The sequence below is a fragment of the Taudactylus pleione genome, unplaced genomic scaffold (assembly GCF_031769625.1).
Source record: "Taudactylus pleione unplaced genomic scaffold, aTauple2 ptg000100l, whole genome shotgun sequence".
In the NCBI taxonomy this organism is placed as follows: domain Eukaryota; kingdom Metazoa; phylum Chordata; class Amphibia; order Anura; family Myobatrachidae; genus Taudactylus; species Taudactylus pleione.
In genome coordinates this window covers 14,482,396-14,504,947 of record NW_028284502.1, presented here as the reverse complement: position 1 = coordinate 14,504,947, position 22,552 = coordinate 14,482,396, and the positions used below count along the sequence as shown (strand labels likewise).

At 41.9% G+C, this 22,552-nt stretch overlaps 1 protein-coding gene across 1 annotated transcript in view; it reads left to right on the top strand.

Annotated features, from left to right (window-relative positions):
- The window catches only part of CSTF3 (cleavage stimulation factor subunit 3), a 72,952-nt gene that overhangs the window by 36,906 nt on the left and 13,494 nt on the right, over nt 1-22,552 (top strand). The window contains exons 4-13 of the mRNA XM_088470444.1: nt 12,729-12,761; nt 13,108-13,205; nt 14,684-14,750; nt 14,835-14,869; nt 16,309-16,435; nt 16,526-16,603; nt 16,983-17,145; nt 17,948-18,057; nt 21,686-21,802; nt 21,990-22,064. Of these exons, the coding sequence (XP_088326570.1) occupies nt 12,729-12,761; nt 13,108-13,205; nt 14,684-14,750; nt 14,835-14,869; nt 16,309-16,435; nt 16,526-16,603; nt 16,983-17,145; nt 17,948-18,057; nt 21,686-21,802; nt 21,990-22,064 (903 nt within the window). The remainder of the gene's footprint in view (nt 1-12,728; nt 12,762-13,107; nt 13,206-14,683; nt 14,751-14,834; nt 14,870-16,308; nt 16,436-16,525; nt 16,604-16,982; nt 17,146-17,947; nt 18,058-21,685; nt 21,803-21,989; nt 22,065-22,552) is intronic.

The window sequence follows — 22,552 nt, the reverse complement described above, 5'->3', positions numbered from 1 at the left end:
CAGAGGTTCCCAGAGAGAGGTTCTTAGAGAGATCCATGGTTGAGCACAGGTGGTTAAATCAAACTGACTGAGGTACTAATTAAGTCGCCTGTGGTCTAGCATGGGTATCCTTAAAACCTGGACTGTTATGGTGCCCTGAGGACTGAGTTGGGAACCTCTGAGATAAACGGTCTTAGTCCCTTGCCTACTCTCCTGAAATTGCTGGGAGCATCACGAAAATCCGATGGTGTTCCCGGACCTCCAGAAAAGCAGGCAAATCTACCATCCGGCTGCCTACCCCCCTCCCTGACCCCCTGGCAGCTCCCACACAAATCCCTGCACACGCTGAATTTGCATCATCAGGGCCCCGCCCCCTGCCTTACAATGTCTGTAATCTCAGCATTTTGTAGTGGTGGCGGGGCCAAAATGATGCGATCGCATGGTCATGCCCCCCCTGCTCTGCTTCCAATGCCGGGTAATTTCCGCGCCACACCCCGTATGCCGACCTGGCTGCCCCCTCCTGGAGGAAAGCTTGTATTGTATCACTAGTTCTCAATGTAGAAGCTGCAGCTAGACTGAGTGGTGCAAACCATCTATGGTTCACTAAAGACTGTTATTGTACCATCGATGGAAAACCACCGATAGCCATCCCTAGACACAGAGAGACACTACGCGACAACTCTTAACTTGCCAGTTGCAAGGTTAGTGCAAGAAGGGTTGAACTGATATACTTTATTTTTTTTACTCCTGTTCCCAAATGTTTCCCAAAATAAAAGTTACACCAAATAGAGATTGTATTTAAGTTTATAACAACATACTTTGTGTACAAAAAAAAATTAGCATGACCTTGAATATCTTAATATCATGTGACCTTGAATTGTAAATGCCAATATTTAAATATAAAACATTTTTTTATGAAAACTCTGGTTCCCTAGCTTCAAAACAAGACTAACATGAAAGTTCTACCACAATTAGAAGCAGAGTTATGATTTGTTTTAGTTTGACAATTTTAAAAAAAAATTTCTCTGAGGGCTAAAATACACATGAAAGTAACTTTATGCCATCTATCATCCTACCAATTTCATGAAAATCTGAGACTAGTTGGAAGCTGTGATGATTTGGCTTGGAATGACATTATATATAATTAGTTCCAGTGCCCACTTTACTCAAGCGCGCCAAATCAATGTGTAATTTGGCAGGAGAGCTGATCATCATTCATTTGCACATTAAAGAAAGAGAATTCCACAAAAAAACTTAGGTGTCATTCAGTAACAATGTTTAAAAATAATTGGTGCAGGTATCTCTCTGGCAAGTTCCCCAGGGCCTCCATTGGTCTAACACTGCATTCTCTTCTACTACTGTTTGCTGGATTCGTACACTGGTGGTGTTAATGCAGGTAGAAAATTCATGGGAGGAAGAGCATTGAACACTCAGCCTGCTTGAAACAGGGCTATCGAAGGCCATACACCCACTGGTGTTTTTTCTCTTTTATTTAACACTAGTAAAACCGTGTTCACGTTTGCCGTTTATTCATACTAGTGGTTTTACTGGAACTAAAATGTTCATTGCAGTCATTCTCAATGCTTTGTACTAGCTTTTTGTTTTTCAGAAGGCAAACAGCAGTTTACATGCATTTTGCTAGCGTTAAAAACACTAGTAGTATAAATAACACCAGTTAGGTGTGAGCCCTTATTAGTACAGGAATGCTATTGCAGACCATTGGAGCCCTCTGGGTGACCTAACTGATCATAATGGCACCACGTTGAAGGTAAGAAAATGTATATTTTTTTTTCAGTTTTTTAATTTTAAAGTGCAGGTATTTAAATATTCATAGTTGGAGTCACTGAGCCCCCCCATATTGCAGCATGCTGCGGTGGATATTGCGGCATGGTAAAATGTATGTGACAGAGGATCGCCAGATTCTAGCTATCATTTTATGTACCTGATAAATGATACTAGAAGTTCAGTTACTATGGGCAATTTCTGCACTTGTCCTTTTTAGAAGGTTTGATATAGCTCTTTATTTTGTTCACCCGGTAGGGACCACATTAATATAACTCAGATCAGCTTAGGGTAGTTTTGTTGTAAAGGTGATTTGTAGTAAGCAAATAAAAATGAAAAAAATGATGATACGGGTAAAGGGGCCCATATTTACTACTCCACATTATAAGAGCATTTGTAACCACTTCACATTGTGTGTATCCATAACCCTTCTCTCCATAGTATTACCTTGTACTTTCTTACCCGCATAATGATATTCCACCTAATATACTCCTCAAGTGTGTTTGTACACTTCCCAGTTACTTCCTTTTAAGCTTGGGTATCCACGAGTGATATCGGGCCTTCCCGTTTCTGGCCGGATCGAAGCGACATATCGGCCGGATCGCTCAGTGTGTGCGGCCAATCTCTGCTCTCCCGTGGCTGTTAGTGATCCGATATCTTCCAGTCCGCGCTGCATGGGCAATTGGACAATATCGCATGCAGTGCCGTGCAAGGTAATGAAGGACGGAATGAGGGATCGTTCTGTCCTTCATTACATCTTTCTGATGTGTACCGTAGATACGATATGTCGGCCGCCATATCGCTTATACACATAGTATAGTGTGTGCCCAGCTTGAGTCCGTTTTGTAATAGTCTTTTGTTTTGTCACTATGTTTATTCCAAATTGTAAAGCACTTATGCCTGTGCTATATAAATGTGTTAATAACACTTAGGGGGTCTATGGACTAATAATCACGAAACTGCCGCGATTATTATGTATCCATCTTGCTGGGAATATTTACATTTTTAATGACAATAGCCCCACTATGTACCAAGGGGAACTCGCATGGACAGCGGTTGTGGTTAACACTGTCCCTGCAAGTTATATCCCCGGCATTTAGAAGACGTCTTTCACAGAAGTGAAAGACTTCTCCGGGGCAGGCTAAAGCTGGCCACACATCTAAAGATTATCTGTTCAACCAGCCAAGTGGTTGATTGGTTGGAATGAAAAACTGGGAATGTATGGGAGTAAATGATGATTGGCAATTTGCTCCTAAATGGCAGAAAACAGATTAAAATGGACATTCAGACAAGTTTGTTAAATGCTTGATCTAAACAATTTGTTCAAACAGTTTTTGTCCATTTTCTGGTGTTTGGGAGCAAATTGCTGATTGTCACTTGCTTTCACACCTTACCAGATTTTCATTCCAACCAATCAACTAGTTGCTTGGTTGGACAGATCATCTTTAGAAGTGTGGCCAGCTTAATGCTGCACATGTGCACAGTGTCCGCTTCTGGAGCCAGCTGGGGAGAGATCGAAAGATCTCTCCCCTGCACCTGGAACCTCCATAGGCTTACAGTAGTTTACGCCATCTGAATATGGTGTTTAACTACCGTCTCTAAACACCTAAAAGTTTAGTTTTTTGGAGTTGAGTACATAGGAGTCTGATCTTCGTCCCCAATGACAATAATGGGCACTGCGATCTCTGTGAAATCTCCTACATTGTGCTATTAGTACTGTACATGGCAACAATACATCAAATTATGCATAAACTGCAGTTTCTGCATAATTTTATGTAAAAATCAGCTTGATAATTATGCCCCTTAGTATTAGAAAGCAAACCAACTAGTAAGGAATTAGCTTAAATGGACCCTTTCAATGCATCTGATTTTTGGGGTAAAGTGGATCATGTACAGCTGGATGTAAATGCATTTTGTGCAGTTTATTCTCTGCCAAATGTGTGGTGTTGTTTTTTTTTTTTCTTTAAAATCTCAGGTGGAATGGAGGAGGGAAAGGGAGGGCTGGGTTAGCCCGAGTACAGTGAAGTGGTAATACCATATGAGCTATGCAGAGTTGAAAGAGCTGCAGATACTCCTCTTAAGCTAGGTACACACCTGAACTATGGTGCGGTGCTATAACGATGTATCACATAGCGCCATACTCACTACACGATCTGCCACTCACTACACAATCGTTACATGCGTCATGTAACAACACCGCATCGTCCCGTCTGACGTGCAAAACATGCGATTGGACCACGCCACGAAAAACGTGTAAATAACAGATTAGGTGTACACACTGATAGTCTTACAGATTAGTTGAAAGTACCAGGATTGCACAATATATCGTATAGTGTGGAGCTTCCCAAACGCGGCCCTCAAGGCACCTTAACAGTCCAAGGATATCCATGCTTGACCACAAGTGACTTAATTAGTACCTCAGTTAATTTGATTTAACCATCTGTGCTCAACCATGGACATCTCTAATACCTAAACTGTTGGGGTGCCTTGAGGACCGTGTTAAGGAATCTGTGGTATAGTGTGCACCCAGCTTTAGAATGCATATCTGGTGCGGCTGCTTCCCCCTGGTGCAAGGTCTGTGCCGGTAACAGTCACCAGCTTTCCATGTTGCAAAGAAATTAAACAAATCGTAAAAAAAATAGCAGTACTTTATTGACGTTGTATACGGTGGAGAATGGGTCCATAGAGCTCTGTGATTGGGGGGGGGGGGGGGGGGGGGGGTTGTGGCAACAAAACCAGCTCAATCATTCATATTCTGACCTCAAGAAGCCTTCACAACATATTACCACTATTTAACAGGACTACTTTAAAAAACAAAAACTCAATTATGGAAATATTTTAGCTTGAGTTTTCCTGATTGATTTGATATACTGAACTTTACTGACGGTCATCTGGAAATGTATGCCAATAATATTAAAGGGTACAGCATTTTAGATTTGTATTTTACATTTTGTGATATGTATGTCTTTGTTTAGCTAATTTTTAATATTATGAATAAAAAAACGGTCTTGGTTTTTCGCTTACCAAGGTAGAGTCATTTTCAAACAGATTTTCTTAAGGTACTTTGGAATTAATCTTCTTCTTATCTATATGTTCACAGGGCCTAATTCAGAGATGTAAATAAACCTGATGTTTACGCATATCTCCAAAAGTTTTTTAAATCTGCGCAGAAGCTGCATTGCCCTAAATGCTGCAGCATTGTTGCCTCATTCTGTGACTTTATACAACGTTTTCTCAGTCCTAATTTGTCCTCCCAATGTGCCATTTTCAAAAGCCCATATTTAGTCTTCACAATACCTGTACCTTGCAGCCACTGCAAAACCTGATAATAAAATTGGGACTATACTTAGGTCTATGTATGTAGCCGTGAGAGTCTCTTGAAGACCCACTTCCAATTCAACTTGGGCGGACAAGCCTAAAGGTGCATACACCTGGTCAGATTTGTCAAGACGAACGATTGAACGATTTTTGACTGCATTAAAATGAATGGAAACTGTCCAGAACTGACTGCAAACACATCAGATGTCAGATATCGTTATCTGACAAACGCGAACGCGCATCGTTCAGATATGAACGATTTTTTTAATCGTTATCGTTCAGATCTGAAGAAAAATCTGACCATGTGTATGCACCATAAGGGAAAGTTCTCAGCAACTCTAGGATGGTTTAGTGAGGTAGACCTAAGCAGTAAAGTAATGGACAGTTGAACACATCGGAGAGGTTTCTAAACATCTGGGTGCTGCAGCTCTGCCTGAGGTCTTATTGGAGTTAGGTTTTCTGCTTCAGTGGTAGCCCCTGGTTCTTTACAGCAGTGTTTCTCACCTGCTATTCGCACCCTAATGGTGCATTTTTTTCAAATCCTCTAGCTGGTGCACAGGTATGTTAATTGACTAACACAATAGATCTACAGGTGGTACTAATTATTCCTCCTGATACCTTTTGAAAGCACGTATTGTTAGTGTTACTTAAGGACAGTTTGAGAAACATTGCTCTACAGAGATCAGTGGTTCAGTTCAACTTCACATTCCTGGGGGAGTGACGTTATGGATCGAGGTTGTATCATTGATCTCAGGTCTACCCAGATGTCCATTTTTTTTTTTTTTTTCATTTGCTACGACTCTTCCAGGATTGTGTTACTCACATGAGTGTAATCAAATCTGTGCCTGCAGTGTGGCGGGTGGTGGTCAAATTTGTTAGCATCTATGTTCTGGTGGGCACATTAAAGATGGAAGTAATCAGATCTGACATCAACAGCATGCAACAAGTTCAGTTCATGGCATCCATAGACTTCAAGGATGCCTATCTGCTTGTGCCGTCTGGGAGGTTCACCAATGTCATCTCAGATTTGCAGTTACTTCCCACCAACCGGTTTTGGACTTTCGGTCTGGTGACTGCTCCTTAGGTGTTCACAAGGATCATGGCTATCAGAACTACGTATCTGAGATCCAGGGTTATGATAATTATCCCTTTCTTGGATGATATCTTGATCAAGGTAGTCAATGACTCCTTCGCTACATCAATGAATGCTGAGCAGTGCAGCATGAGGTTTCACCTGAGCTGCAGTGCCAGGCAGCCACATGATTTCTCAGGGCATACGGGTACAGAGATTTTCAAGCTTAATGTTTATTCAAGACGGTGGTGTGCATTGTAACTGAGCGTAACCGCCTGAAGCGGCAGCTTTGGGTCGCCACATGGTCTAGTTTGCCCCAAGAGTATGAGAGAGAAAACAGGATTTTTAATGCTGAAATCTTTTTCTGTTAATCCGTTCTGGTACGCTAACCCATTGTACACTGTCTTTCAGTTACTTTTTTTTCTCAGGGATGATGATCGGTCTCTCTTGGGGTTTTGCCTCTCTCTGTACTGTGGGACTTGGTTAGATAAATAACTCTATGGAGGCTCTGTATCTCCATGGTCCAGTATTCACTGATGGATTCAGAGAAAAATAACGGGTTTCAGTCTGGAAAGCCTGTTTATTTTTATTTGGCTGCTGTTACACTCCCAAATTTAAGTAGGGATTTAACTCCTGCTGCGGCTGCTCACATGGATCATGGTTCTCTTTTTGCAAGGCAGTATTGCAAAGCACAGTCAACGGAAGAGGGGAAGAGTTCGTATCATGGCTTTGTTGGGAACCAACCAAATGTATTGTAGTTTTCAACCAAGCATACAGTAATAGGATATTAAACACATTGCTCTCCCTCTTGTAAACTCTCAGGTACAGTAGCTTGCTGCATCTGTGGGGGAGATTCAATTGTTCTGCCGGCTGCTTTTTTTTTTTTTTTTTAGACCCCAGACAGAGCAATTCAATTGTTGCTCTGTCAGGACGCGTTAGCCACCGGCATTTCTGCATGCACTCAGGAGTGCGCGAGCAGAAATGTGACAAACACCCTGGTTAGGGTGCGCTAACCACAGATAGCGCTCCCTAACCAGAAATTAAGATGGGTTTAGCCGTTTTAGACGGCTAAACCTCGTCTTTTAGTCGGCGAAGAGGGTGATAATTAATGAGCGCCCAGAACATTTGAATAGCAAACTGGGCGCTCATTAATTAGCACGCCCATAAAAACAATTGAATCGCCGTCTGTGTGTGTTCGTGTTCTACTCCAGATGTGACGTGTGCACTGGTGTTATAGCCATGGAAATAAATGGGGATATCTGTCAGTATGCAAAGTGATATATATCTATGCAGCCTCACAGCCTCCATCTAACCGCTTGTGAAAATAGCCTCCATCACAATCCGCACACGTTTGCAGCAGCCGTATACATGGTGCAAGAGATGCCTGCATATGTTTAACTGCATAGCCCACAATTCCGTCAGCACACCCTCAGAACACCTAGCCTACATGCAAATGCCCAGTTACACGCATCCGGCCTTTTAACCCTTAGAGTTCATAGATACTTGTTAATGCCATTATTAGCTCTTCCATATAAGGCAAACTTGCCTTTTTAAACCATGTGGCAAGCAAATGTTTTTTTTTTATTTTTTTAAGTGATCTCGCTTCTATGTGCAATCTTTACTTAGTATCACAAGACTAATCAGTAACTGGAGATCCTGTTAGAATAATAGCGAGGTTTGGGAATTTTTGCAAATTATATCAGTAATGTAAACTATAACCCCTTCCCTGCCATCTTCAGGACATTTCAGTCACCGGTGGCCAGGCTGCACTCACAGCTGCCGTTAATTGATGCGGACTAGCTTCGTATACCGGAACCCAGCTGCCGTGGATTCCAGGGTGGTGGTCAAAAACATGTATAGTTCTTGGACACAATATTGAAGTACACAGAACTCTAAACCATTTCCGGCTTGGATACTGTGTATAAGCTCTGTTTCCTCCTCCTCCCTTTGCACCTCCTCTCTATTAAAATCTTATCTCCTTAGGTCTCTAATGCCACCTTATTTACCTGCTCACCTGGGTTCTATCCCACTATAAACCTAGAAACATACTTTCACATCTTGCCTTACTTCGGATGTCTCGGGTCTTCTCAAATTAAACATGACCAAAACCAAACTCTTTGTTTTACCTTCTCCTCGGGCCCCCCCCCCCCCCCATTTTTCTTGTATCACCGTCTTAACTATCACTCAAGTCTGCTGCCTAGGTGTCAATTTTGTTGGTGTTTATTCCACTCTCATACACCCCTCACATTTAAAATATATTTCTTTGTTCCCTCTCTGCAACATCATTAACATCAGACCCTTGATGCCACCAAAACTCATCCCACTTCAATCAATCCTGAACGCTGCTGCCCATCTGGTTTTCTCCCTATCCACGCTGCCCCCGTCTCTTTCGCTCATCTACAGACTGCTGCCTCACCTAAGCCAACTGTTGGCTAATGTTTGGTGCTGGTTGGTGGCATTTTAGACAATGCTGGATAGTCAAATAGAGTGAGAAAGCTGCGGTTATAATGTAGCTTTGGGCAGCCCAGTAGTCTGACCTATGCCAGTTTGTGTAAAGAACGTACAGTAAACCAAACCATAAAAAGTATTTAATACTTTTACTATACATCATTTTAGTTTAATATTCCAGTGGGAAGCATAATTGTTAAATCTACCAATTATACCCGTTTTCCACCGCCGCAAAAACCCAGGTTATTACCATGTCAACCCACCTGCGGCTCAGTGGAAAAGGCTCCTAGGAAAGAATCCCGGGTAGTCTGACCCGTCATTTCTTCCCGGGTCTCAAGCAGGGTTTTACAAGGGTAAGGCTCGGTGGAAACTGGTATCCCAGGTCATTCGACCCGTGTCCTGTTCACAGCATATGGGAGAACCACATTACCTGGCACTTGGAGATGATGTAAGATGTAAGCACCGGCAGAGGAAAGACAGGGCAATACAACATTTTTATATGAACACAGGCCCTGATTCAGACCCGCTTGCTGCCAGAGGCAGCTCGCAGGTCTGAAGGGCGTTTTTTTTTTCAGTCCGGCCTCCTGGACGCTCGCTAAGCTGTGGCTGTCCACCCACAACTTTAGTGAGCGGCCAGGTGATGGCCGCGACCATCAGGCTTGCGACGAGACCCTTGTGGTAGGGTCTCGTCTGCCGCAAGCCCCAGCACTGACATCACTCGTTCCTTCGGGAACGCCTCAGTTTGGCCAAGCAACACCCCCCCCCCCCCCACGACCCGTCTACCAAACGGGGCGAGCTGTCGATCAACATCAACAGCCGCCCCTTTTGGATGCGAGCGCTGGAATGAGTGATTTCTCGCTCCTGGGTGCGCGCCGCGCGTATTGACCCGCTTGCGAGCGGGTCTGAATCAGGCTCGCAGTTGAGTACAAGAGAAGGTTTGGAAGCACATAACCTTGCTGCACAAGTCATGCAGACTCTTGGGGCAGCTGATGACGCAGTCCTGGTGCTCTATAGATCAGATGCAAGAACAGCGGTTTGTAAGGAAGATGTGACTGGGGGATTTGGCATTGAGGCTAGTACACCCAGTACTTTGCCCAGTTCTGCTGTCTCGCCCCAGATATTTTACACCATGGTCACGGTAACAGAGATTCATTATACCTTAACTACATTACAAACAGATTATTCTTCCAGTTACAAGCTCACTGAATGTGCAGTGACCTGGTCCTTTTTTATGGGATACTTTATATAACAGTGGGTATTTGTTAAAGTACAACAGTTTGAAATCTGCTTAGAATTGTGTTTTGCTGTTTGCTATCAGTTATAAACCATATTGGATGTGAAGACTCCTACTTAGATGACAACAAAAAGTAAATAACTGTAAAAATCCTAAATACCCCAGATTGCAGTATCTGGTTTTGTCATGTGGCTGGCCGCTAGGAGATCAGCCATCAGGTTAAGTCTGGGGCTAAACAGAGAACAGATTTTCATGCGATTAATTGCATAAGCAAAAATAGTCCAATTTTATGTGAATGAAGTCATGAGATTATTTGGTCGATGGAAAAGAAAACAATGCTTTCTTGTGTTCTCTACGTCATATGAGCTTCTCCTGCCTGGAATCGTCTCATTTCTAATGGGATCACTAATTGATTATTCCAGTGGTTCCAGCGTTTCAGCATTGTTTTCCTGGCTCCCCTAGGGCAAAAGGTCCTTATTGAGACATTCAGAAAAATATATTAAATTATGTAAATTTTGCATGCATGTTGTCCCCAGGTTAAGTAATGTAGTGGTGGACAGGGCGGCACTTCTGTTTGATTACATATTTTACGATTGACTGCCAAATGAGATTTTTAGAGAAGTGCATGAAAAAGTGGGGAGACCATCCTGGACCCCCAAAATGGATAATTTAGTTAGCAGGACAGCATAAAAGGCTGTCTGTGGACACTAGGAAGGTACTGCAGGTTTCGAAATGGTGTCAAATGGCTGATTTGTGCTTTTTAAAAAAAAAAAAATTATACTTTTTTCATGTAATCTAACGCATTAAACGAAAAATGCAAATAAAAAAGTAGGAAAAAAGGTTATTTTGGGGTACTTTGAGGGCACCGTTGTAAGAAAAAAAAAAGATACAATATTTTTTTAATTGAAAAAGAATTGTTTAATTCAATTTGGGGTGCTTAAATGTAAATAAAAATAATTTTGTTTTTGGGGTCATCTGAGGACAAATATATATATAATTTTTATTTTTTTTTACCCCAAAAAATGACATGTATTTATTGGACTAATTAAGTTAATTGACAGGGAGGTGCGAATGGACAAATGCGAATTCAGTCTGACTGATTCAGTGCAAATTGCTAATTTGATTGCAAAATGAATTTGCTATTCGAACTCGAAGAGAAAATAGCAATTCGCACATAATTGGACTGACCCCATAGAGCCAGCACTGCAAAATCTACATCTGTTTACCAACCCTTGACAATTGTAGTCAACACTGTTGTTTTGCAAATGATCAACTGCTTTAATTAACCGGTAAATGTATAAACCTTGATTAAAATTGGCTTATTGGCGTCTCAACTGAACAAAGGATTTGATCGAAGACGCACGAGGCACCGCTGCATGGACGAATAAATATGGTTTAACTATGAAAAGCAAAGAATGAAAACATTTCATTACATCACCTTCCTGCCTTTTTAAAACTTTTTGAATAATCAATCACAGTAACTGATATATGATTTCTGCACATTATGCTAATATGTTGTGTAATATGTGAAAGACACTCCGCAGTAAGGGGATCTAAATATGTTCTACTACGTTCTACACACACTCCACATAAAGGGTATAAATGATGTCAATGATCATATAAGGTTTGGGAAGTGTACTCTAGTACCTTTTAATACCCCTTTTACACCAGAGCAAAAACCTGGGTTTTTGCTGGGTCTACCCGGGTCGCAGCTCAGTGTAAAAGGGTCCCTGAAAAATAACCTGGGTCAAGTGACCCTGCAATCCAACCCAGGTAGCTACCAGGGTTGGACCCGGGTAATGGTGCAGTGTAAACTGTGCAACCCGGGTTATCTGACCTGGGTCATGCCTAAAATGAGCTGATTGGTGGCTGTGGAGCAGTCACCTCCCACTTTTAATGATCTCACAGGTTTAGCAGGGCAGACCTGAGTTCAGTGTGAACAGGGCTGACCTGGGAGTAACCCAGATGAAAGGTGCAGTGTAAATGGGTCTGACCAGGGTTGGAACCATGTCCAAAAACCCAGGTCGGACCTGGGTTTTTGGTGGAAAAGAGGTATTAGTTACGTTTGTTGATGCAAAATGGGATGCCATTTAAAATAGATTACAGTTGTAATATATATTTTCCACAGATGTCCAGTGATGGTCTATTTGTGAAGACCACGGTAAAAGGATTCTGAACCACCAACTAATGAGCTTATTCATATTTAAAAAATTTGTGCTTAAACGGTTTCTATTAAATTTAAAAACCTCTGTTAACTTGTAACCAATAGGATTCTAATGCAAATCACATGTGTTATTGACTAAACACTGAACTATTGGTCCTGTAGCTTACACCAAGATAAAGTTAGTCTTTACTTTCTGGTGATTGGTGGTGATGTGAAAAGTAAAACATGGAATCTTAGTAGATCCCACTAGCTATACATACCTAATAATCTGCCACTCCAGATCTTTATTATTCCACCTAGATTCTGGTTTTCTCATGTTCTCTTGATGCCTATAATGGATTATATGTTACTCTCTTATAGTGTAGCTCTTATTATAATGATTTTATACAGGGTGCTATCATAGTATATAACATAAACAATATACCTATAGGTGGTGGGATCAAGGCGATTGCAGGAACATTGTTTTTAAGCATAACATTGTATACAGAACCCTGTTACCACTAAACCAAAGTTATTAGATTAATAGGGCTAATATACATTACTAATGTGATGTACTGTAGAATCTGGGGGGGGGGGGGTATACTTTTTTTTTTTTTTTTTTAATCTGAGTCAGCAAATCCTTTAGAACACTCTTACATTGCTCATAGTCACGGTATGCAAGGGTCTCACTCCAGGTCATGTACAAAGTAACGTTGGCTGACTATATAATTTTTACTCCAATTTACTTGCAGATTAAAGCAAAGAATTATGACAAGGTTGAAAAGGTGAGTTTAATCAGCAGTTCCACATTGTAAGATCATTGCCTCTGCTATAATTAACCAAACCATTTCTGAATAGTGTTAGGAGAACCTAGATTGGCACCCCCTATGAGTGAGTTGGAGGAATTGTAACGTCCGTGTGTATGTATGTATATGTGTATATATATATATATATATATATATATATATATATATTCTATTATAATGTGTGTGTATATGTGTGTTTAGAAGGTTAGAAATTACTTCTTTGGGATAACAATGGACACTTTTTAATGATAATCTTGATGCAATTTCTGCAATAAGTATATGGTTAGTGTCAAATCCAGGCCTTATTTTTCCTTGAACTCTGCAGTTATTTCAGCGATGTCTCATGAAGGTCTTGCACATTGATCTCTGGAAATGCTATGTCTTGTACGTACGGGAGACCAAAGGGAAACTGCCAAGTTACAAGTAGGTACACAATGCATTTACATGGCTCTTAGTCTTTTAGCTAGGATGCCAAGTATAAGTGCGTCACAGTTGTTAGTCCCCAGAAGAGGGGGTTCAAAATAGAATATATTGCAGGTTCTGGGGCTCTCTTCTCTTTTATTGAAGAGGTTGGAAAAATACCACTACATCAGTCTCTTAAGAAGCTTCAGACCTAGAACTAAACTATTTTAAGTATCAAATACAGGTCTTGGCATCTGCGATCCCAGAGTGCTTTATTCAAACCACAATGGGCATGTTCAGTTTGTGTATGAAGACTATACAACATAAATATTGTGTGTACATTCATCGGCATCTGGTAGTACTTTGGGTTAATATGCAAAGTGTACAGAAACCTCTTACATGATCATACCTACCCCAAAGTATACAAGCGGACATCCGGAAGTGTCCTGCAGGCTGCAGCCATTACTGATACCAGAAATACATGATCTGTTCTTGTCTGCTTTTGTCAAATACTTCTAGATATGTTACATGTATAGAATGTCATAAGCATGTCCATTCCAAACACAAACTATAGTTTTAAAATATATATGTAAACGTTGAGCCCTTACCGGTTCTGCTGCCCTGCAAGTCCGTAATAAAGAAATAGCCTGAAGGGATACTTATAACAGCTGCGGCATTTATCGGCTATGCAGGAGGCCATACAGTTGTCACTGGCAGAAAATGTCCTGCCTGTTTGGTTGTGCTTTGCCAGGACAGTAGACCACCTATTGCACTGACCTGGTGAGTCGCTGTGCTTACATTAAACAGGCCTGCCAGCCAGCATGGCATCATTTTCTAAGAACACAGTGGGTAGAGGCAGTTCTCATATACTGTATGCTCCAGAACACAGTGGGTAGAGGCAGTTCTCATATACTGTATGCTCCAGAACACAGTGGGTAGAGGCAGTTCTCATATACTGTATGCTCCAGAACACAGTGGGTAGAGGCAGCTCTCATATACTGTATGCTCCAGAACACAGTGGGTAGAGGCAGCTCTCATGTATGAGCACACTGTTAATTTATTTAAAGAGCAAATTAACATGCCACAGTGTTTAGCTATTGTAGGGGGCGATTCAATTAAACGCGAATTGAATAGCGCTGGGAGCGAGCTCCCGGAGCTGTTCAATTCAGTGCGCTGTGTGGTCGGAGAATGCCGGTTATCGCGCCTTAACAAGGGCGTTAAGGTGCGTTAACCAGCAGTCTCTGACCAAAGTGCCGGGCGAGCGGCTGTTGGCACCACGCTAAGCAGAAAAACAGCTGCGCGCCCGGCACTTTGGTCGGATTTCTCCTCGCATCCCCAGTGAGGTGTGAGAAAAAATCCTTAGCCCGCCCAAACTGCGCACTGAATTGAATAGCTCCCGGCGCTTTTCAGTTCGCGTTGATTTGAATCGCCCCCATAGATGACAACATCAATTTGCACTTGTAACGTATTTAAATCCAACTTTTTTTTTTTTCTTTCAGGGAAAAAATGGCACAAGCATACGACTTTGCTCTCGATAAAATTGGCATGGAAATTATGTCATACCAGGTATAATTGCCCTTCATAATCCAAAACGTATGTTGTGTATAGCTTAATTATGGTCGGATTAACACGGTCTTTCTTTCTTTGCAGATATGGGTTGATTACATCAATTTTTTGAAAGGAGTGTAAGTCAGTTTTTATATTGCAAGTTATAGTCGTTCTTGTTCAGGTTTAATAAATGTACCCAAGCAGCAGACCCAAATAGATTTCATGCAGCTTCTGTAAAGGCCCCCATACATGGTGCGATGCGACAAGAGATCTGTTGTCCGACATATCAACCGTTCTGCGCGATCGGGGGGGGGCGACTGCACGATATGCCGGCTCCCCCCTCTCACCTGCATAGTAATCCATTGGATCGCAAATCGCATCCCCTGATCTTATGGTTCTGCAGAAAGATCAGGGGGTGCGATGTACGACCCCATGGGAGCACACTCGGCCCGATAACAGTGCCAGACACTGTGCGATATAGCAGGCAAGTCGCACCAATCTGTCGAATCACCTGCTTTATCGCCCCATGTATGAGTTCCTGTAAGACATGCTTATTTCAGGTTCGCAAATATTTATTTTCAGGATAAGAGGCCAGAGGGACACCCTGCCAAACCATGACTAAAAGCATGATAAGGCTGTAATGATATAACTGGAACTAATCGAAGGGCAAATGTGTCTATACAACTAGCTTATCTCACCTACCTGCAACAGTCGTCCCTATAATACCCTGCCTTCATGAGCCCACTGTGCAGTCAGCTGTAGACCTTTTATTTATCAATTATAAATAAAACGTTTTAATTACGCTATCATTCCCGTCACTCACACCAAAGTGGCACAGTCCTCTTTCCTGCTCAATTACAAATATGCCTTCCACATTTATACTGTCATTTGTAGCAAGCAATGTCCGAGGCAGAAATTGAGAATTAGGTCATAAACCCATTTTAGAAGGATTATTTTTATTTTATCTGGTAATTGAAGGGGTCTTTTAAATGTTAACGTTTCCATGTGTTCTTTTATACAGTGTGTGTTCTTTTATACAGTGTGTGTTCTTTTATACATTATGTGTTTTTATACAGTGTGTGTTCTTTTATACAGTGTGTGTTCTTTTATACAGTGTGTGTGTTCTTTTATACATTGTGTTTTTATACAGTATGTTTTCTTTTATACAGTGGTGCCAGTTTTTGCAGATTACAAACTGTAAACAAAAGTTACATTTTCTCTTTTTTATATATAGTTAGGAAAATAATCATTACCAGTAACTACTAGAATAGTTTTTGTGGCATTTTACAGATCTGTAGCTGGGAAAATGGAAGGTATTTTAATTCAGGGGAAAAAAATATATTATGCAACTTCCTATATCACCTGTTATTCTGTGGATGTGTGAATGATAGGAGCGAGTTGAATTTTAGCTAGCCTTGCTCCATCGTATTATATTGTATCGCTGGCTGCTCCGTGATGATCTAGTCGCCCACACGCAGTTAGGGAATTACCCGCTCTGTAGGACGAGCTCGCAGATCACACGCTGCATGATAGGTTTGGTTACACAGTCATGTGCATTTGGTTTCTTGACGATTAGGGAAGCTGTGGGGTCTTATGCGGAGAACCAAAGGATCACGGCCGTCCGCAGGGTCTACCAGCGAGGATGCGTCAATCCCATGATTAACATCGAACAGCTATGGAGAGATTACAACAAGTACGAAGAGGTAATTTGTACGCGATGAATTCTGAATACATAGAATCATTCTAGGTCTGGGCACCCAGCAGGTGTAACACGTTGTGTTTTTATCCTTCAGGGTATTAACATTCACCTTGCAAAGAAAATGATAGAAGATAGGAGCAGAGACTACATGAATGCCAGGAGGGTCGCCAAGGTAAGTGCCGATGCGTTTTACCACCACCTCATGCCATCAATCGCCAGAGATGCCGCTTTCAATCCTCTTAGACAGCAAGAATATTAATATTGCTTGTGTGATATTTGTTTAGCTCCATCATATTGTACAGAGCTGCATGCAGTGGTTTGGCCTCCTGTACCTTAGCGATGTACTGTGTGATATTAGTCCCTAGTTATCACATATGAAAGGCAGCTGCTGTATCCGCTTGCCTCACCAGGGGTGACTGTGACGGCTGACCATTTCTCAGCCATCGCACTACAGTGCCTATATCAGATATTCTTTAGTCGTCATGTTTGTTTTCACTAAATGTCTATCTGAATGACATATTCTATAATGAGGACTTTTCCACTGTTCTAAGGAATACGAGACTGTGATGAAAGGGTTGGATCGGAACGCTCCCTCCGTGCCGCCGCAGAATACCCCGCAGGAAGCTCAGCAGGTGGAGATGTGGAAGAAATATATACAGTGGGAGAAGAGTAATCCTCTCCGAACTGAAGACCAGACCCTCATAACAAAGAGAGGTACAGTACACTTGGGGAGCTGGAAGTGTTGTGTGCTTATGGAGCTGCTATGTAGGATTGGGATCCTGGGAGGAGGTGTACTAAGCCTTGAAAAGTGATAAAGTGGAGAGAGAGAAAATGCCAACCTATCGGCTCCTACCTCACTTTACAGGTTGAAAAATGGCAGTTAGGAGCTGATTGGTTGGTACTTCTCACTCTCCACTTTATCACTTTTTAAGGCTTAGTACATCTCTCCCACTGTCACCAGGTTCTCTGATGTTAGATTTTTTTTATTTTGCTTTACTGCATACTGCCTTATTTTATTCAGAGCTCAGTGTGTGCGACTCTCCCTGTTCAGGTGTCTTCCAGCCTGCGTAGCAGGAATAGAGGAAGCTAGAATGGGGATGAGTGCTGTACTCCCAATTGTCTGACTATTCTCTCAAGCTTTCAGACGGCATTATATGAATGCTAGGAGAGCTGCAAATGCCAATGCTCCCGGGTTGGCTGCTTCTCTACCTCACACTTTCCTATTGTTTGGGCTGAATGAAGCCTGTCCAGGAAGAGCACCGCAAGTTAAACATCTTTTTATTTTATTTTTTTCTATATAGTGCACAAGGTATTATAAGTAACAAAAAGAATAACCTCATAGGGCCTAGTGGTGGGTGTGCTTGCAGTACTGATGGAATAGGCTGCTCTAGTCTGCTAAACATGCTTACTTTGAGAGCCATGGCTTTTTCATCCTTTTGTTAGTATCAGGCCGCTCTATCCGCTCATTGTTCTGGGCAGATGTTCCGCACTCGGTAACCTATGTCTTCTCTTTCAGTCATGTTTGCTTATGAACAATGTCTGCTGGTGCTGGGACATCATCCGGACATCTGGTACGAAGCTGCCCAGTACCTGGAACAGTCCAGCAAGCTGCTTGCTGAGAAAGGGGTATGTCTATTTACCATGACAGCTATTGCAGTCCATTGCTTTACACTGAGATTGCCGAGGTGCCAGTCTGTACAGTGCATCTAACACAAGAATGACTGCGTATTGGTGACTGGTGCACTGTAACAGATCAGACGACTGCAGACAATGCATTATGTTGTGATGTTCCTGTGTAATGTAGATATTTCTTTACTCATTTAAAACCAATTATCTTTCATGTGTTATCTAGGGACCTGTTGTGTCAATGAGATAATATTCCACGTTTTAATATGCTTAATTCCATGGGGCTGATTCTTGGTCGGACACATATGGCGAGTCTTTGCATAGAGCGCACATGTGAATTTGAGCATTTCCATACTATTCTGAGTCGCGCAGAACTCGGTCAGATCTGTCTTTCCATGAAACTAGGCGGTTCAGCTGTATGGAATATCGCATTAGCATAAGGTAATGAATCCACAACTGCAGCCACTTTGTTGCGACTCAGAATCGGCCCTTATGTGTAAACCTATTTTATGTACTAGACAAGTTTAGGGCTTCATTCCTCATAGCCGTCTCCCACACGGCCAGAGTACTCTTACATTCGGCTGGAAGCTTCATGTCCCTGCATTGTGTATACTTACTGTGGCCAACAGGAAGGGTCTCCAGGCGTGTACGGAATGCAAACATGTAGCCAAGTAACAAATGGGTGGGTAGGAGCTCTTGTTTGTGAGGAAACACAGTGGGTATATTAAAACACAAATATTTAAAGGCAACAATACAATGTAAATCAATAATGCATATGATAAAATGAACAATGCGCTCTATACATAGATCCCAAGACGTGCTTTACTCTGCACTATTAAATTCAATATACTAATATAAAAGCATTGTCCATTCCGTGTGTGAATAATGTTCCAAGTGAATGAAGGAGCATCCTGCATTCACTATCCCAGACCACTTGTGCACTGGAGTATTGTCATCCACATACTCTTTAAGCAGGGAGCCTGCTGTGACACCGGCACTCGGTTCTTTGCTGGCCGTTACAAACTACAGGTGTCTCACACAGTCAAGTATAGAGAACTTAGTACCTGGTGGTATTTGATCCAGCATCGAGCTCCCGCCGACGAGCGGTGGAGCACTACTGTCCACCTGAGACTTTAGCACACCACCTCCAAGTGCGGGCACTGGTCACCGGAGAGTGAGACCCAAGTACCCAGTGGTTACCGATTCCAGCACCGACGCTGACGAGCGGTGGAGCATAACTGCTCTTTAGAGATTTCACCACGCTATCTCCCAAGTGCGGACATCGGTGACCGGAGAGAGATACGGTAATTATACTCGCACATGCAGGTCTCTTACTCCCGCTATGTAGCGGTAGGGTATCAACTCCCTAAACCCATGCTTGGGGCCAGTGTGCACTGGACAGATACCTTGTTCCCACCACATCCAGCAGCTTCCCTGCAGCAGCCATTCCATTATTGCCAGTTTTTGTTGCACATTACTAACATTATACAAAGAGGATACATTGTTCTCATTCCTTATGAAAATAGCAGTTTTTTCCTTCATTCACTTGGAACATTATTCACACACGGAATGGACAATGCTTTTATACTAGTATATTGAATTTAATAGTGCACAGTAAAGCACACCCTGGGATCTATGTATAGAGCGCATTGCTCATTTTATCATATGCATTATTGATTTACATTGTTTTGTTGCCTATTAAATATTTGTGTTTTAATATACCCACTGTGTTTCTTCACAAACAAGTGCTCCTACCCACCCATTTGTTTCAGATCCTTTTTTAGCAGGTAACGGATCCTGCTTGCTAGGAGCTGTCAGTTTGGTAGTATTGTGTTGATTGGTTGATAGGCGCACCTTCTTTTCTTTCCTGTGTAGCCAAGTATGTCAAAATAAGTCACCAAATAGTCTGTGTGGTGAGCGGCTCCGTATCAGTGAGGGGGTTGGTCCAGATCACATCCCCTAAGCTGCTGATAGCAGGTTACATATAACACTGGATCTAAATAGTCTTCTGGTGCAGGAGATGCATTATAACCTCCCCTCACTATTTGTCTCACCAAAATATAACATACATTTGTAAATATGTTAAATGTTATGATAAAGTTGAAAAAAAAAGAAATAAAACTTTAAAGACCACTCATCCTCCTTCATCCTCCCCCCATCTTATCACATAAGTTTCCTTACACTCATGAAACTGTGTGGATATCACTAATAACATCCCCACCCCAAATAATGCCTGCCCCCTATTACGGGTCTCTCTATTCCAGGGTTACCTTTCTCCCAAACTAAGAATTCATGTACACCGCTGTGCTATACTAAACAGACACCCTGCATCTTGGGCCTATAACTCAGTCAGCGGTCCCGGGACCTCTGTGTGCAGGAGAACAATTCCATTACGTTTTAGCGTGAATATTTATTGTGTTTTTGTACTTGTGAAACAAACTGTGGGAAGATGTGAAAATGGGGGGTAGACCTGCGCTCTTGTTGATGAGGGGGTGGTGTGTTGTGGTACGGAGTGCTGCACCTTTATGCGGGAGTACAGTTCCTGCACTGAGTTAGAATGGGAATAAAGGGGGTAAGGTGCTACCTGGGTGAGGTGGTGAAAACTGTTGTGTTACAGTGGGTGCTGGGGGTCGGCAGTCTGCAGGGTGTGTCTCGAGGTGAGAGGTGTAAGGGATGGGTGTGTATCCTGTGTTGTTAGAGGGAGAGGGGGTGTGTGGGTTGGGTGGATAATAAAAGATTTGGCCCCCACATCTGTGTCTGGCTGGTTTCATTTTTACTTTCATTATTCATTTTCACTTTCACTCTCATTCCCATCATTCCATCCTCATTCCCTTTCCCATCGCACCATTATCACCACAGCACCATCTCCATCCACACTGCTCAGCAGTGCAACACTCGCACCTACCCAGTCACCCCACTCCATACTCACCCACTGTAACACAACAGTTTTCACCACCACACCCAGGTAGAGCGCACCTTACCCCCTTTATTCCCAAACTGTGGGAAGAATTGTGAACAAGCTAATATATTTTTTACTTTTTGTGCATTTTTTTTTCTCTATATAGTGTATATTTATTTTAAAATGCTAAAGAAACGCCTCATGGTATGAGACTCGTATATTGCTTAATGACCCCCCCAGTTGTTTTTGACCCTCCGGATTAATATTAGACAGATATTTTATTTTATTTTTGTTGGAAAGGGGAGAGGGGGGCCCAGCCGGCCACGTCCAGGGAAGATGTTATATGTATATTGATTGTGTTATTGTATAATTGATTGATTTATATATTATACGTATTATCAATTTATACTGTGATATGTTCTTTCTATCCTCTGATGAATAAAGAAAGTTTAAAAAAAAAAAATGCTAAAGAAAAAAAGCCCACATAGAATTTACTTCCCTGGACTTTTTTAAATCATCTCATCACAAAATATGATATATAAGGAGGTCTGGAAGTGGTTGTTATAATGTTAAGGTTTGAAGTCTGCTAGTCTTCTCTTTAATCTTAAGTGACTGTGGTTTGATTATGAGCCAGTAAAACAAGAGTTACAGTAGGTAGCGTTTGTATTACCGGTTAGCTTTGGAAGTGTAACCTTTCCGTTTAATGACATTTTGACGTGTCTATTACAGGACATGAACAACGCAAAGCTATTCAGCGACGAAGCTGCTAATATATATGAACGTGCAATTAGCACCTTGCTGAAGAAGAATATGCTGCTATATTTCGCCTACGCCGACTATGAAGAGGTTAGTGTTAGGCACAAAGTGACAGGAAGACTTTAATTCAACACCAATCCTGATCCTTTTTTGTACAGACTTTATCATTAGTTGTCTTTAATTCCTAAGCAGCGCCAAAGTTATTTTCACATATTGCGGCGCTGTCAGTGTGCTTCTAAATATTAATTTGCGTCATGAAATTCTCTTGTGATTGTAGAGTCGCATGAAGTATGAAAAGACGCACAGTATATACAATCGGCTCCTCACTATAGAAGACATTGACCCCACCCTGGTAAGATTCATCGGCCTACGTTTCATCATCATCATTGAGGAATGAAATTGTACATCAGGCGTTTTCAGATGGGACCCAGATTATGGAAGGGACCCGTGGTTCAGTTTATAATTATTTATACACTTTCTTGGCGATCACTTTTCGGTTACAAATTTGGAAAATGGGATAAAACAAATATAAGTAATAGCAGACTGGGGTCTTGTGCAAAATAATAGCTTTTAAATATGATTCCTAATCTGTGTATTAGTTGGTAGCAGAAAGAATCACAAAGCGAAACGGACTCCCTATAATTTGGGTGACTCTTTGAAGAAGATGAGAAAACAAGGGGGGTGCCTCGCCAAGTATTGTAATGCAACACTGGGGAACATGTGTAATGTTCCTATATGTCTACAGTGCTATAAAAATGTTTTTCATTTTCCGGAAGAAAATACAAATTGCTTTTTTCCCGAGAAATGGGGCGTTTTTGTTTTTTTATGAACGCTCTACAG